At 31.4% G+C, this 16802-nt stretch overlaps 2 protein-coding genes across 2 annotated transcripts in view; one reads left to right on the top strand and one right to left on the bottom strand.

Moving 5' to 3' along the window:
• Nucleotides 1–4036, top strand: part of LOC130901043 (nucleoporin p54) — a 31754-nt gene extending 27718 nt beyond the window's left edge. Inside the window, exons 7-8 of the mRNA XM_057812115.1 lie at nucleotides 703–822; nucleotides 973–4036. Of these exons, the coding sequence (XP_057668098.1) occupies nucleotides 703–822; nucleotides 973–1203 (351 nt within the window). The 3' untranslated portion in view covers nucleotides 1204–4036. The remainder of the gene's footprint in view (nucleotides 1–702; nucleotides 823–972) is intronic.
• Nucleotides 4037–5468: 1432 nt separating this feature from the next.
• Nucleotides 5469–14476, bottom strand: LOC130901026 (zinc finger protein GLIS2 homolog). The gene is made up of 3 exons (XM_057812082.1): nucleotides 14128–14476; nucleotides 11686–11936; nucleotides 5469–6267 (listed from the first exon to the last, which is right to left on the bottom strand). Exons 1-3 carry the CDS (start codon nucleotides 14293–14295, stop codon nucleotides 5631–5633), a joined length of 1056 nt encoding a protein of 351 aa, XP_057668065.1. The 5' UTR covers nucleotides 14296–14476; the 3' UTR covers nucleotides 5469–5630.
• Nucleotides 14477–16802: the final 2326 nt, after the last annotated feature.

Genomic DNA, 16802 nt, shown 5'->3' with positions numbered 1-16802 from the left:
AACGTCCCTACGTTACGGTGCCGACAATATTCATTTTCTCTCTCGTTCGAGTCACTTTATCTATACTGCGCATGCTTGAGAATGCGGAGAACTGAGCTGGAACCTCGGAGGATAGAGAAATCGTTGCCATTGTGTCTTCGTTAGTTGGAACAGCTTCTACTTATAGAAACTGTCCATATAGAAGTATTACATATATTAGATTTTATTGAGAGGAGAAGGTTGGAGAGAGAAAATAATTTCATATCATAGAATTGGAATATTGTCGATATACAATCAGAGCAATCTGATTTCCTGTAACGTTTGTGATTTGTTACCCAAGAAATAAATTCAATTTTGGATTTATAGGTATTTCTGGTTTTCCATGTACCGTTTGCAATTTATTTTGAATTTGATATGTAATACAAGGTATTGATATTGATTTCTTAGAAGCGAGGGTTGGATTACTAGATCATTGTGTATGGTTTAATTTCTGAAAGTACCATTGACTATTTGTTATCATTTGCAATAAGCATTTTTGTATTTGATAGTATATTACACTTCTATTGTTCTACTCTATATATCTCCAGGAGTTATATTTTTATAGATTACTATTCCATTTTATAGAGTCAAATGAGAGTTTTTTTCAGTTATTCTTCCCATATTTTTAACTTCGAATTTTGTCTGCGAATGTTCTTTTTTAATATTATTCAAACATTATTTTAGATTTTAGTCAAACAAGAATGCACAAGAAAAACTGGTATAGCTATATTACCCGAAGAAGAACTACTACGAGGAAGATTTGAAATTATGCACCAACAATTAAATAATCCAAAACAATTCAAGGTAAGGTGCTTTAATTAAAATTATAGTTATTAATATAGAATGAGAGTTGTGTTAATTTCAATATAAAATCAATACGGCAAATCTCTATATTGACTTGATACTGTTTATTTAAAATCATGTATTTTTATAAAGAAAATATCTATTTTTTAGGGACAAGTTAATGAAATTCTTTCCAATATCAAGATGCTGGCAGGCAGATATAAACAAAGTTGTCCCAGTTACCGATTGGATGCAGAAGCTCAAGAAGAAATCAAACAATTTTTGAAAATGGAGCAAAGTGGCATAGCTCAACTGATTAATATCATTCAGACTGACTTGAAAGTGTTAAATATTATAAACGACGGGCTAAAACAGAAAACTATAAATGGACAATTCAATTAATACAATTTTAACTGATACAATATCTTGTAAGAAATGTTAATGAATGTAATGAAATACTTCTCAAATTTAATTACGGATTAGTAGAGAGGAAGTGGAAGTTTTGATATAATAAACTAGAAAAAAATTTATAAAACTGCAATTTATTGATAACATACATCCACGAGGAAGTACTATTGTTAGAAAAGTTCACCTTGACAAACCAATGCTTCCAACTGAATTAATAATCACTAAAATTCCTTTGAAATTCAAAATTCTCCTTCTATCTACAAGACTAGATCTTTTCAAAAATTGAAAGTTCATTTGTCCAACAAGAAAGGACAAGAATAACAAGAAATTGTCTGGTGCAATTCATTTTTTAACATTCGAACATTGGATGGTAAAATATAAAAAATGACTTAGGTTTAAACTCAAAAACTCGGACTGAAATATGGCGAATAAGTTCATGTTCGAAATACCAAAAACTGAGACCAAAAACCAACAATGTCGATATCTGTTCATTGGTACTTATTTGGAATTTTGAACATAGAATTTTAGCTGTTAAACAGTATTGGAATATATTGTGAGAAACATAGGCATATCAATATAAAATCTTTAATCAACTTCCAATCTACAAGTTTGAATTTCCATAAACTGTATTAAACTTCACTGATGCTTACGATCCCCATTACATTTTAGAGGGGTGTAGTAGGAATTTATCTTTTTTACTCTTTTTTTTTGTTTGTTACTCACTTTATTCGAACATTTTAAACTGCGAATGTATTAAATGTTGGAAATGCAATAATAGCGATCTGCCGTTTGAGAAGCTAGTCAATGGTACTTGCCAACTAAAGAAATAAATGTTTTTGCTGTAGTGATACCTGTCAAGCAAAAAAATGGCTGATCAAGTTAATGTTCATTGTGTTATTGTTGAGTTTCGTTGGTTGTGCATTTGAATTAATTTTTTATATGAGAATCTTTGAACTTGGATATATATTTCATTTTTAAGGTAAGTGGATATTATTACAATTAATATACATCACTACTCTCTTAGTTAATATATTCAAATTATAAGGCGCCTGATGTATAAATGCTACAGCTTACAATTTCGAAAAAAAAAACCGTATATTTAGCGAACTACTTACTAAAATGTATTTATATAACAAATAATCACTTCTTTTCTTTAATTTTTTAGAAATGACCGGAAATAAGTGTGTTTATTTCAAGTGTGGACTAAGTAAGAGATCAGATTCTACAATTAAAATGTACCGATTTCCTGTGAATGACCCTACCAGATGTACTATTAATACCACATATACCATCTTACAATTGTTGAATACTTTCAGTAAAAATGAATTTTAGTTTCAATATTATTATATATATAGCAAAAAATACATTTAACAGGAGATAATTTTATTCGCTAGTAAGTACCCGCTTTTATGACCATACATACTTGGTTCAGATAAGTAGACCTTTTGCCTGCTTTTATTATACCATTAAATAAACAGATAGTTTTGTAAGCATTTATGGTCTCATTGTAAAATATAATTTCTGATAGTTCAAGGTAGCAACAAGCTCATCAAGTACATTTTTCCAGTCGCACATTATGAATGAATTTATCATCCCAACAAATATTGATGTTAGTTATTTAATTTACGATTTACCTATCCATAACTTCCTACAGTGATAATAGAAACAGCCTAACACACGAATTCATAACATAGACGAAACATCTTTTTGCCTAGATCCAAGCAGAATACGGGTTGTTGGCCAAAACGGATCAGCTGCTCACAGAGCAACAAGTAGGTCCAGAAAAGAAAACATTACGGTCTTATTAGGAGCAAATGCAGCTGGGGAGAAGTTACCCCCGCATTTGGTTTCTAGAGAGAAAAATGTGTGGGACTCGGGGCTTGCACACAAAAATGAGGAATATGTGGGAATAACTTATTCGGCAACAAAAAATGGCTGGATGGAAGGTGAAACTTGCCAAGGTTATTTCAAAAATAATTTTATAAGAGATATACCCCGAGAAAGACCTGTTATTTTTATTTATGATGGGCACAGTTCACACGTTGGTATCTCTCTTGTCCAAATGGAAAGACAAGAAAATATAATAATTTTGAAACTTCACCGACACACCAGCCACGTGCTTCAACCAATGGGTCTAAATGTGATTCGACCTTTGAAAATAAAATGGGAGGAAGAACTTACAAAGTGGAAGAGAAAACATTATGGCTGGAAACTTCCAAAATCTTTGTTTTCTGCTATTATTTCCAAAGATTGGGAAAGCATAGAACCGGTGATTATTAAGCAAGGTTTTCAAAAAAACGGGAATTTATCCATTTTGCGACTCTTCAGTTCCTATCGAAAATTATGAACCACTAGCCTACAGACGATGGTGTGCTTTTAAATAAAATCAGGCACACAGAGCCATGTTTACTAATGTTGAAATTGATCAGTTGTCGGAAAAACAAGGCTTTAGATCCGGAAGGTCATGCGTGGACGCTGTATTCTTATTGAGACAAGTAGTTGAGAAATCCATAGAATATAACAAACCAGTATATACCAGCCCCCTTTTATTCAAGTTATAAAAAAAGTATCACAGGGCAAAGGGTACCAGATGGATAACAAATAACTTAAAATACTTAGCTACGCGGATGATGCCGTATTATGTAAAACAAAATGCATGACAACGTCTGGGGAATCTATACGCTGCAAAATAGAAATTGATGGTCATGTAATACAACAGGAGATGTCGAAAATGAGGCGTGACAGCAGGTCGTCAAAACAAATAAAGTAGCAGGATGCCTCAACAGCACTATTTGGAAAAATAAACATCTTACAAAAGAAACAAAAAGCAGAATATATAAAACAACAATTAGACCTATAATGACATACATAGCAAAGACAAGACCCGATACAACTAAGACAAAAAGACTACGGATAGTACTCAGGAAAATAACAGGGAAAACACTTTTAGAAGAAAACATAAGAAATACGTGCAAGGTAGAAAATGTAATTAACTGGATACTAAAACGAAAACAAGAATGGAATAGTCACATTAGCAGAATGACAAGCGAAAGACTAGTGCGTATCGCAAGGGATAAATCGCCAACAGGCAGAAGAAGTATTGGTCGACCGAGAAATGGATGGTGTGACAATCTGGATCAAGGAGGCTGAAACTGAAGAAGAAACAGGTTTTTAACCTACCATACAAGAAAGGAGAAGAAGAAGAAGATCAGGCACCTACAGTTTTGGCACCTGTCACAAGCAACATCGTGGAATAAAATGTACCTATACCATCAACATCTGGAGTAAATGTTTTAGAAGCCGGTACCTTAGGCATTCAGGAAAAAACGTATGAGGAGCTACTTTTGGAACAAATAAAGCAAACACCAAAAACTGTCACTAGTAGGAAAATAATCTGTGGAGGTGCTGAAGTGATCACTTCAGAAGAAAAGAGAAGTGTAAGGAAGAGGAAACCTGTAAGTGAGGACAGCAGTGATGACAGCAGTCATGGAGAGATACAAAGTCTTTCAAGCGGTGATAGTGTAGATGAAGGGCAAGAGATGGAGGAAGAAATCAATTCCCTTAATCAAATACAGCTAGACTTGTCCAAACTAAATGAAGATGATTGGATTGTTGTTAAATTCAGTCAGAAGAAACAAACTAAAATGTACATGGGCCAGTTGACAGAGATGGAACCATGTCTAAAAGTTAAGTTTTGTAGGATAATTGGTAAGACATCCACATTTCATTGGCCTGTTGTAGAAGATAAAAGTGTAATCAATGAAGAAGATATTTTTAGGCATTTGCCCACGCCTACAGTCGATAAAAGGGGAAAAATAATTTTTAACATTGTATTTGATCCTTATAATTTGTGTTAAATGATTTTTGATTTCCCTTTGATATTCCAGACAGCTTTCTTATGCTCAACGTATAAAAATATATCTTACGTTACACTTACCCGTACCACTGGGGTAAATGTAACCAAGGACAGCGATAATAAAAAAATCACGGAAAAACAATTGGAAGTTTGATCTGCTTGTATGTTAGTAAACCTTCAAAGTAATGTCAGTCAGTTTGCCACATATGAACAAAATTAAATGATAGATATTCTTGTTAAAAAAGTTCAAAGTGACACTATCGAAATTCATATACCTTAACTTATTTTGTAACTATAATTTAGTAATCATACAACCATTTTAGGGTGGATTATATATATATATATATATATATATATATATATATATATATATATATATATATCAAGTATATCAAAAAAAGAGTAATACTCATTAATTTTATTATAAACATTATAAATAAAAATATCACATTTCATCATTGCCAAATTCTTAACTTACAGTTCAAAGATACAACTAAGTAAATAAAAAACTCACACATTAAAAATTATCAGTCTACAATTTCAGAGTTATATAAATTGTTGAAAGTCAGCACTTCCTTCTGTGTAAACTTAAATCTAAAGGACCATCTACTTGCATCTCTTCATAGGGGATACCGTCGTTTGGTTCTGATATATAAGGTTGTTTCGTAAGTGTGTTCCAAGAAGGTGTATTTTCACTTTCTTTAATATCAATTAAATTTCCTATTTTGAATAGTTCGGATCTGCTGATCATACATTTGGTTATACAACAGGCTCTATTACAATTACAAGGGTGTCGTATCACATTTTCTCGAAACAAAGGTTCTGTGTTGGACAATCTATCCTCTACTTCAGTCTCTAATATAGGCTGTACACTTAAAGTATTTTGGTTTTCGTTAACAAAATGTTTGTAAGTTTTAACGTGTTTTCTCAAACTGCTAGGGTCTGTATATTTTTTGGAACAACCTGGGATTTTACATTGATACGGTTTATCAACCTGATGTGTTCTCGAATGTTTGAATCTGTCACTAGAATTTGAGTATGCTTTGTTGCAACCTGGAACTGGACATACGTAAGGTTTTTCGCCACTGTGTGATCTTGAATGAATTTTCAAATTCTCCGCTCGCGAAAACGATTTTTCACATTGGAAACATTTGTGTGGTTTTTCGTTGGTGTGTGTTCGGACGTGAACCAGCATTTTGTATCTGAAATAGAATACTAATATTTAGTCTAGAATATATAGCAAGTCATTTTTCTTTCATTTCCTTAGATGATTGAACTTGTCAAGCAAAAGGGTTTCTGGTATTAGAGGGTACTTTCCATGTTGTTAGGTTGACAGTAAAAGTAAATAAAGAGTATGTGAGAAGTTTAATAAAGGGTTCAAGCTACTAATTCAAAAATATAAATGAAGAACATACATAAGACCTGAAGAAAAGGAAAACCTGAGTATAAACTATAACGAAAGAATGTCTTTATATCATATGAAGAAATTGGAACAAAGTGGAAATATCAAAAACTTTTTTGTAAACAATGCAGCCAAAAGGATATTTTTATAACAAATATTTTAAACCACTTTGCTTAAGTATTCTAAAAAAAGTGGCAAATAAATCAGAATCTTCTAGTTGAGCTGGTAGGTGATGACGATAACAGTAGATGGAATATTTATAAAAAATTAGGCATTGGCACTAAAATTATTGTATAATATGAGGCGTCATGAAATATTGATAACTCTTCTAATTACGCTCCTTTATAGAAAACTACCTTCATCCATTATTTACTATTGTGTACCAATATCTTTTTATTCAAACGTTTGATGCCACCAGCAAACTTGAACTCAAGCTCTGGTTTATGTTTTTACTCATACTGCACTTTTCGGTGAAGTGTTTTCAATAATACATCACTTTTCCCTTTACCACATTTTTTTGTTTATATTTTTTAGGTATAAGATCGTTCATATTCAAGAAAAATGCTGCTTGAAATGTATGGAAAAATTAATTTATTACTATGATGGACACATAGGACACTTTCTATCCTACAAAAAAGTTGCTATGGAAATATAAAAATCTATAGGATGTATCACCAAACAATTCATATTTCCTGTAAGTAAATATGTCTACTTCGTCCGCATTGACTTTAGGATTGGCTCGTTTTTTGATATTCACGTAGAAACTTAACATTATTCAGGGATAGAAATTATCTGTTGTTGGTTGTAGTTGTAACAGATTTTTTTATGATGATCATGTTTTGTAGCTATTTGAGATGTTTTCTTTAAAATATAAGTATTAGTTAAAATTTCGCCAATTAAATTTGGAATTATCGTTTCTACTCTAGAATATCTAGTGTCCAAGTTTCACAGCAAATAAACCTGAAAATGAATCTATCGCTTTTCTGCTGACTAACTTTTTTATTACTCTTTAGATTGAATTTTAAAGCACATGAGAACAATAGTGGCGTTTAACATTAGCCGTTAGTAGTGGTTGCCACTGCTACTGTCCGGACATAACAGAAGGATGGAATTAGTTTCTTATAGAGGCTCAAACATGGAATATCTAAAGAAATTATGCCAATAAAAGACGCATAACTGTCCATCCATAACTAGAGATAGCATTAAGATTTTTAGTTACTATACTCCACAGCACAATTATTTCGTCTATGGCGTCTAACGCTCTTCCACTAGGGAACGTAATTTGTCATTATAGATTCCAAGTGGCCACCATAAGCAAACTGTTTGATTATAGTAGCGTAAGCGGCCAGTATTTTACCAGTAGTTAATGGACGTTACAACAAGAAGACCTCAACAGACAGAGAGAATCAATGACCTCTTTTAATAACAAATTTTATAGCTTAAACACAAACTCCACTCCTTACACAAAATCAATATAATGTTGATGGAATGGGAACTGAGTTGAATGGAAATAAATCTACTCATTTTACCATTTCGCAAAAAGATACGAATACGTAAAGAGAGCATTGCTAATTTATAAAACTCAACTAATTCTATGATATTAGGGCTATAAGGAAACATTCATGATTGGATTTTTTCTTTGTTATGTTTTTATGAAGAGGACAAGTTTAATTGAGACCTGAATTCACTCGTATAGAAAGATGTGTACTGCTTAAATGTTGAGCTGAAAAAGTGTTTACTGCTAGAATGTTGAACGGCGAAAGAGAGTGACCAAATCTTTTGATAAAGGAGGTTATAAACTGATAGTTTTAGGCGTAGGGCATGCACTGGCGAGGTGTATTAAAAATTGATAGTTCCAAGAGAGCAATTCTTTAGGAAGCAATTTGGCAGTAAAACTGGAAATAATCAGGTATAAAATCGAACAAATAAGTTCATAAATCACACAAAAAATTAGGACAAAAGCATTTGTTTTCCCCAAAGCGGGTATTTTTACAATTTGTTAGATTGCTCTATAGGTTCGATCCTCAGCTATGATTATAATATGAATAAAATAATATATTCATATTAAATATTGTATTAAGGACAAGGGGATAAAGTTCCAAATCAATTAGTGAAAACATAAGTATTTATCACTAATATCTCAAGGAAATAAACAATTTAAAAGTGTTTTGATCACCTCAAATACTTATATACTCAAGGTTTTGTAGTTTTGGGTACATTGAGTACATTTTAGGTGTAATTTATAATTATCATCGATATCTACACATAAACATTGATCAGTGAACGATATATTGAACAAAGGTTAATTTCTCATGATCTTTTGTGGTGTATAATTTATGGAAGCGAATTTATCGTTAGACATTAAACATTTTCCAAATATTTTTAAAAAACAAAAGACATTAACTGCTTTATCTCTTCTCTACCGACACAAACTATTTTCAATTAGACAGAAAAAGATTAAGATCCATCTATTATTTCTTTTTGAAGTAATTGACAATTAAAAGTCTGTGAGAAAGCTGATGAATTAAATGTCCCAACAAAACCATTATGAAGTATTTTGCTCACACGAAAAAGATGGGTGCGAGATTGTTTGATACTGATCAAAAGCTCCTTTGCAAAAAAAAATTCAATTTAATGTTTGGATGTGCACAAACTAATTTGTCCAAGCGGCCACCAAAAACAAACTGTTGGATTATAATAGCGGCCAGCATTTTACCAGCAGACAGGGACAATCAATGACCTTCTTTGATAACAAATCCTAGTAGTTTAAATGGAACACAAACTTCACTCCTTACACAAAATCAATATAATAATGATGGAATGTGAAATGAGTTGAATGGAAATAAATCACACGAAAAAGATGGGTGCAAGATTATTTGATACTGTTAAAAAGCCCCTTCGCAAAAAAATCAAATTAATGTTTCGATATATATATGACAATTATTATACAAAAATATAATTTTAAATATGCATTTTATTCTACATCGATACACCCAATATGAATCAAAGTGCAGGTACTCAGAATTTGTGCAATTTTATCGATGTATTTATTGCACTTGACATTGTAACGTACCTACTCATAAGAAAAAATATTACTCAACATCATAGAGAATTTAAAAATAGATGATAATTATCTAGTAATTTTATAGCGTTTGCGTTGTCTAATCAGATTTCCGTTGCCTGAAGAGATTAAGAAGCAAATTACTAGGAATTCTCAAACACTAATTTAATCATTTTTATATATAACAGTAAAAATACATTATAATTGTCGATGGCTAATTGATAAATATCAATTAAAATAGAATATCCTGAACGTACCCACATAAAAAATTAGTAATATATTGATAAAAACAAGCCTCAGTTTTTCACATTTTACGCCGTCGATTGATAGTAATCAGAAAAGATATTTTATCTATACAGAATTGTATTCACAGTAAATATCTTATTCATATTTTCTCATCAATACCCAGGGTTTTCAATAAGAATGATAATATTTGTAACGTTGTTTTTTAAAAACATAGTGAAATAAAATTAGAGAGCGGCCTATTTCAAAGGCGCATGATCCTTATTATAGAAAATTAAGTAGAAACAAGTTGCTATATAGTTTTTTTTGTATTGAAGTTGAAACGATTATTATAGATATATTTGAACAACAAACAATTTGTTCCACACTATACATCTCTATGGATGAAACATTTAATATATTATGTCAGAAAGGTATTCCCTCTACTTTTGCCGCTAATTTACGGTAATTGTAGCTTACATTTTGACTGTGGAGCATTTCATTTATTTCTTTCTTGCTATCAATGAATCTTCATAGTATATATCTAAGTTTTTGGCAATTTGAAGGTTCCAAAAGAATATATTAAGTGGTCTCCTGATGATCAAGACTGAAGTCTGTCGTCTGTAGCTATCGCCTATACGTAAAACTGCGTACCACTATGAAAGTTTTGTCAATTTTAACTAAGCTTTATATCACATCGAGTTTTTGTACTGGAATCATAAATTTAATATAATAGCATATGAATATAAAATCATATAAATATGATCTTGATTTTGATCAGTAGTTCATTAAAACTTTTGACGGATATACCAAAATAATCAGAATATTTTTGTTTTGAACTGAATTCTAATTCAAGTAACCTGTTTGCAATCATTTGATGAAGTTGATATATTGAGTTTTTTTTAAGTGACGATCCTACTTACTAAAAAGTAAAAAAGTTTATAGACTGATACATCAGGATTCTACTTTGCTTGTTCCATTTGTTGGTCAGAGAAGTATTGAATGTAAAATGCAAAATGACTGTCATTGTGTGCGTATGCAACGACCGTCAGGAGAGCACTGAATACAGCTTAAGATTATATTGCATTTTGAGCACCTTTTATTTTTCATAGATATTTCTTTTTATAAATTAAGGTTTTTGTTAATATTTATAGATTGAAAACGGTAAAAAATGTTCATATTCTCTCGCGCCGAGAGTGTAACGACTTTTTTTTTGTTTGTACTTATCTGTACTACATATGTATAATAATTTAGTAACTTTTTATTGTTTGGGTTAAGTGGAGTATCTGCGAAGATGCCAGCGCAACACCGAAAAGTTTGGTGCATGAAGAGGATCATTGAAAGGTAGATGTGTATTAATTAGAAATAATAATGTACTAAAGCGAATTGACTTATGAGGATTGACTTGTTGAGATCGAAGAACCCCAGTAAAGTAACCTTCCTATTGAATCGTTACCCTTTTGTCAAACCGCCCCCGTATTTTAACTTTTTAAACCAGGATTCCTTTTTTTGAAAGGTAGTAGGCCTATCCCCCAGTGAGGATACATGACGTGGAAAAACAATATTAAGCGCCGCAATAGTTTGGATTAATGACATTTTCTAATTCGTTTGTCAAATTTAATTTTCAAGAGAGCGTTTTTTGGTTAAGTGTACTTTCCATGACAATGTTAGTATAAGTGATCAATGTTTATGAAACAAAGTAAAAATCAGCAATCTTGGTGGACCATTATAAGTAAAATGCTTTTTTTATTTCACGCTATTTTTAAACTTAAATGTAGTTTCGAAATACTCAGTTTAGTCGGAAAACACGCATATTTGTATATTCGGAGTATCTGCATTTTCAAAATCTATATCTACCATATCATAATTACTAGTACTAACTCCAAAAAATAATGGTTAATAGTGGATTCAATGTGAATAAATAAAATGTACTACCTGGCGTTGAATCCTCTATTATTTCTGGTACATCCATCCCATCCGCAATAAAAGAGTCCACCAACTCCACTGGCTGAATGTACTTTGGTAACGTGTAAAGCTAGTTGATCCAAAGACGAAAATAAAATTCCACAAGATCTCCAGCGACATTGTACTTGTGGTAAAAGCTGCGTATTCTTGATAAAAGTACTGGTCGAACGAAGTTCTTTTTTTGGTATTTCTATGCTGGATACTGAGTTTTCACTGTCACTCTGTAAAGAAATAGAATATTTGATTTTTGCTCATATCATTTAATGTACGAAGATGAATTTAATTATTAGTAAATCAGAGCAGTTTTTTTAAAAATATAAAAATGCGATTTTACATTTTATAAATTCACCTTGGTTACTATTCAATTATTACAGAACAAGAATTTGAAATGCAGAGCTACGTTCATGAAATCGTTTGAAAACAGATTAAGCTAGTAATCAAAATAATCAGTCCCTGATCTAGAGAGTAAGTCAGAGTGTACTCAATTCAAATAGTTATAGACTTATTAGCTTTTCGTCACAGTCCAGTTAATGTGTATGAAATGGGAAGTTTCATGTATTTTATAAAAAAGCTGTTGGAAAGATTACAGATTATAAAAAAATTGACAAGTTCAGAACTGAATTGCAGAACTTGTGAAAAGGAGCTATACGTTTTGATAGAACAAAGTCTACTCTTATTTGATGATATAAAAATGCTAACGAATTGCAATACATTTATACGGGTTTTGCGGGAACTAGACGTCTGTTATGCCAGAGGGTGGTGTATCAGATTTAGAAGTCATTTAGATAGATTGAAATATGATTAATCTTTATTGACATAAACTGTGTTGCTGGGAAAGAAGTAGGACTTGTGTTAGTAATAGGTACGCAAGAAATTATTAAATAAAAAATTATTGGCAAGGGTGCAGCTGACATTTGCTCTATATTCGATTATGGATCGGATGTATATTTTATATGTACCGAGTGAGGTAGAAAAAAAGATTAGTTCGAAATTTCCGCTGAGTACCTTGATGAAATCGAATTGGTTTACGTACACAATACTTTTATATTAGATAATATGAAATAACAATTTGGCTTAATAATAACTAGCTTTTACCCGCTACCCATTAAATAAGTATCACAAATCATTATAATAGAAAAGAACGAACTCTGTAGCTATATTAGAACCTGAGATATAGATCTTTGAATGTAGAAAAATTGCCAAAAACCTACAAAAATCCTTAACTCCACATTGAATGTCCGCGCCTAGCTCCTCTCCAACTCAACCGATTTAAGTGTTCAAAAACTCAAAAGAAAGAAGGTGTTTCAGCGAGTGTTCTTAAACCAAAACGAAGTCTCTATCTTGAATAGAACCTGAGATATTGAGGATAGAACGTGTGTATGTGAAAAACTCCTATAAGTAATGTACAGGGGGAAATCGCATTTGAGTATAACTTGAGAATGGTGAAAATTAGACGAAATCCGATGGTTGATGGCTGATCTGTGCATCAATACCTTTCATTGAAAAAAAAAATTAAGCAAATCGGTTGGGTAGAACGCCTGATCCGAGTCGGAATGGAAATCATCAATTTTTTTAATATATAAGATAATTATAATACATATACCCGTAATATCTTATTTGATACTAAATTGAATTATGACAGTCTATTAAATCTATGGTAGATTGGGAATTCTATCAGAGAATAATAAGGTCTTTCAAGCAGGAAGTCCTTTGCCAATCTCCGTAACTTATTAAAAGTATTTGCTATTTTTTAATTCTGAAGGTAGCTGATTGAATAATTTTTTGCTACTGAAGATGTAATTTTTTACTAGATCTGAGTTGTACCTTTATGAAATTGCTCACGATATTTTTCTGTCGATAACCTCAAACTTTGACCACTTTGTTTTCATACCAAGGAAAATAATTCTCAGCATTAAACACTATTTCCTCAGTGATAACACCCATTCTCAAATGTAAAATCTCATAACAACGTTCTTTGTGCAACTAAAAATATAAATACCAGCTATTATAATGAGTTAAACAGCAGACTTGCTGGTAAAGGTGGAATTAAGCACAATTAAGTATTGCATATTATGGCATATACCGTACTAACAAAGCATTCATTTTGGTACGAAATAAGAAAATACTCCATTATATCATTTTGGACCGGCTTTTTGTTACAATCAAGTAGCCATTAGTTGGCACAAAATATGATGAAACATCAAGAGAATAATAAGTGAAAAAAGTACATTAGGATTGATATTGAAAGTTTAATAATTCAATCTGGAAACCAATAGAAAAATATAACGATCGAGATGAAGGTGGAATGACGTAGAAAAGGAACTACAGACGAGGAAAAATGGAGAAATTAAGTGACTCCGACACTGTCAAGTAAGAGGATATTATTATGTATATGTACTTCTATTTACTTACCTGAGTACTAATAGGAGAAGCAGGCGGTAAAGTTTCGTGAGACATGACCAATTTTCCAGAATTATGATCCAATGGTTTCAAATATGAGCATTTGTCGTCATCTTGGTAAATGTAAGGGTAATAATAATATAAGGGTTGACCCTCTATCCTGTAACGCGAAATTAACATTATAATAAATTAACTCGTACTTTTAGTAAAGTAAACAATGTTACTCTCGTTGAGTAAAAAATTTAAATTAACTCGATTTTACAATGTTATTTTATTTATATTCAAATAATATTGAATAATGAGTGCAGTGACGGTTATCAGTAAATGTTAATGTTGGTATATAGCCAAGCGGCATGTTATTAAATATTGTAAATATTTGAAATAATCTACTACAAGGTTAAGTGGTTGATTTAAAAAACTATATCATATGTATTTGAAATTAATACTTGTAAGAAAATAAAAAATGTACGGATTTTAGATCAGAAATAATTTAGATCAAACATATAATGTATGACTTTTGTCTTAAAATGATTTAGAAAATCGATTATGTCATCAAAACATACTAAATTTTTTCATTTGTTTAATTTTATATACAACGGATTTTACTTGGGTCATACTTTCGCTACGGTGATTATATTATCGGTTTCCTCCATATTTCTGATTTTATCTGTAAATATTTCACATAAAATATTTGTTTTAATACATTCTTGGTAAATCTGAAGAAAAAATGATTTCGAGGACTTTAAACTTTGTTTTTGCGCGTACAATTGAAGAAACCAAAAAAAAATTGCGTGATTATCTGTTATGGTGCACTTTATGGGTTGGTGGAGTCGTAGATCAGGATATCTCCAAAAACTATGATGTCCAGAAAGCTACTGTTAATGGTGCTCTACAATCGATTGAGTCAAAGAAACATCGTATGATTTAACCCTATTAGATTATTTTCTTTCCAGTTTTGTAGTGAAAATGTCTTACCAATAAAGACTGTTTATTCAGAATAATTATTTGTTTATATTCTAACAAAAAACGAGATAGTCGCTGCAAAGAACTGATTGGGACTTCAATTTACTATTTTAACGTAATAATAATAGACCCTTTCTAAGAGCAGTACAAGCGGTAAATTCAAATATGGAAAGTTTTTAATAATATCCAGTCCTACATAAACTTTTCATTTATTTGACAGCTCATAAAATTGAAAGAGAAAGATTCACACATAGAAAAATAAGACGAAATATACTTTTAAAGAAATTATCTTTAGAATGAGTGAAAAAATCGGAATATATAGAAACCACATATAAATACAAATATATTCTATGATGGCAAAATATTTTGATATAAAATGATCAACATAATCTCATACGTCTTATAATTACAACGCCCACTATTTAGGATTAGTCTTGTGGCCAGGTTTTTAGGCTGTACGAGCCTTAATTGGCACTTTTTGTTGTGATAGCAAATTGACTTACTCTCGCAGCAATCGCTCCATTAATTTTACCTGTGAACTGAACTAAATAAATCTGGTTATTGTGTCATTTGATTTAATAATTAGATTTCCCTTCTACACATATCTTATTTTGTCATATGTGGTTCGTATTATAAAATTTTATCTTTTCTCCAATATTTACGTAAAATTTCATCATTCCGTAATAAGTCTGTAAACCGGCTCTGTTGATTTTTATTCTTATCGGTTCATTTACTAACCTCCAAAAATTGTGAAAATATTAAATTAATGGTTTTACCCCCCGCTGGATAAGGCACTGTTGTCTAAATAATTAGCTTATCGCAGAGAACAAAGTTGGTTCGTATTTTGATATTCTTATTAAATAAGTTCGAAATGATATCAACAGAAAAACCGGTGAAATCCGGTTTTAGGATTTTTCTGGTCAAAGGGGTCAGATAAGAGAAAGAAATATTGATCAACGACTGTCCTCTTAACTGGTTTTAACTAGTTATTTCATATCAACTCTGTGGTAAATGTTTTTACCATCCAGAAATAAATATTGAAATTATATGAATTGCGTTTTATTTTTATGTTTAAAAATTACAGAACTGTAGTGAAGAACCTTATTGTTTCTATGGAAAATACAAAACCAATTGACTATTATGTCTGAAAATTACAGTTGATGACTCGGATTAACAAAAATATTTTTATTTATTTATATAAATATTTCAATAATCTAATGCGTCTAGAAACAAAAATGCTGAACTTCTGCAAACCACTAATTTCCCTCTAATATGACTTCTTTATTTGAAGAAAATAACTGGGAGCCAAATATGGAGATTATAATAGATATTCAACTAATCCCGAGTCTGTCTGAACTATTGTGGCTGTGTTGCAGTGGCAGATCTGTGACTGGGAGCGTTAGCCTGAACCAAACACCTTTGCGTAACTTCCCTATATTCTTCACTTCATGATCTCATGTAGTTTTGCAACTAAATTGGCATAATAAGCACCGGTAATTGTGGCCTTTTTGTTAGTTTGAGAGACTACTTGTGTGCACCATTTTTAGCACCCAGACATGCTCATTTCGGTAGTAAGTATATTATACCACATGTATCTTCAACTATACATATATCTAATAGTGACACGATAATTTGGTAATACTATATCATTACTATTTCAACATTTCATGCGTGTGGTAGTGATTGTGGGTCCACTACCTACATGTTCATCTGTACGTAACTGT

The sequence above is a fragment of the Diorhabda carinulata genome, chromosome X (genome assembly GCF_026250575.1).
Source record: "Diorhabda carinulata isolate Delta chromosome X, icDioCari1.1, whole genome shotgun sequence".
Classification (NCBI taxonomy): Eukaryota; Metazoa; Arthropoda; class Insecta; order Coleoptera; family Chrysomelidae; genus Diorhabda; species Diorhabda carinulata.
The sequence above is the reverse complement of the archived record's forward strand: the minus strand, read 5'-3'. Positions and strand labels throughout refer to the sequence as shown.

Bases quoted from the DNA above. Each gene is read 5' to 3' on its own strand.
- LOC130901026 (XM_057812082.1), bottom strand. From the start codon at position 14,295: ATGTTAATTTCGCGTTACAGGATAGAGGGTCAACCCTTATATTATTAT. The intron at 11,937-14,127 runs GTAAGTAAATAG...ATTTCTTTACAG, and splicing joins CTTCTCCTATTAGTACTCAG to AGTGACAGTGAAAACTCAGT. The intron at 6,268-11,685 runs GTAGTACATTTT...ATTCTATTTCAG, and splicing joins AATAGAGGATTCAACGCCAG to ATACAAAATGCTGGTTCACG.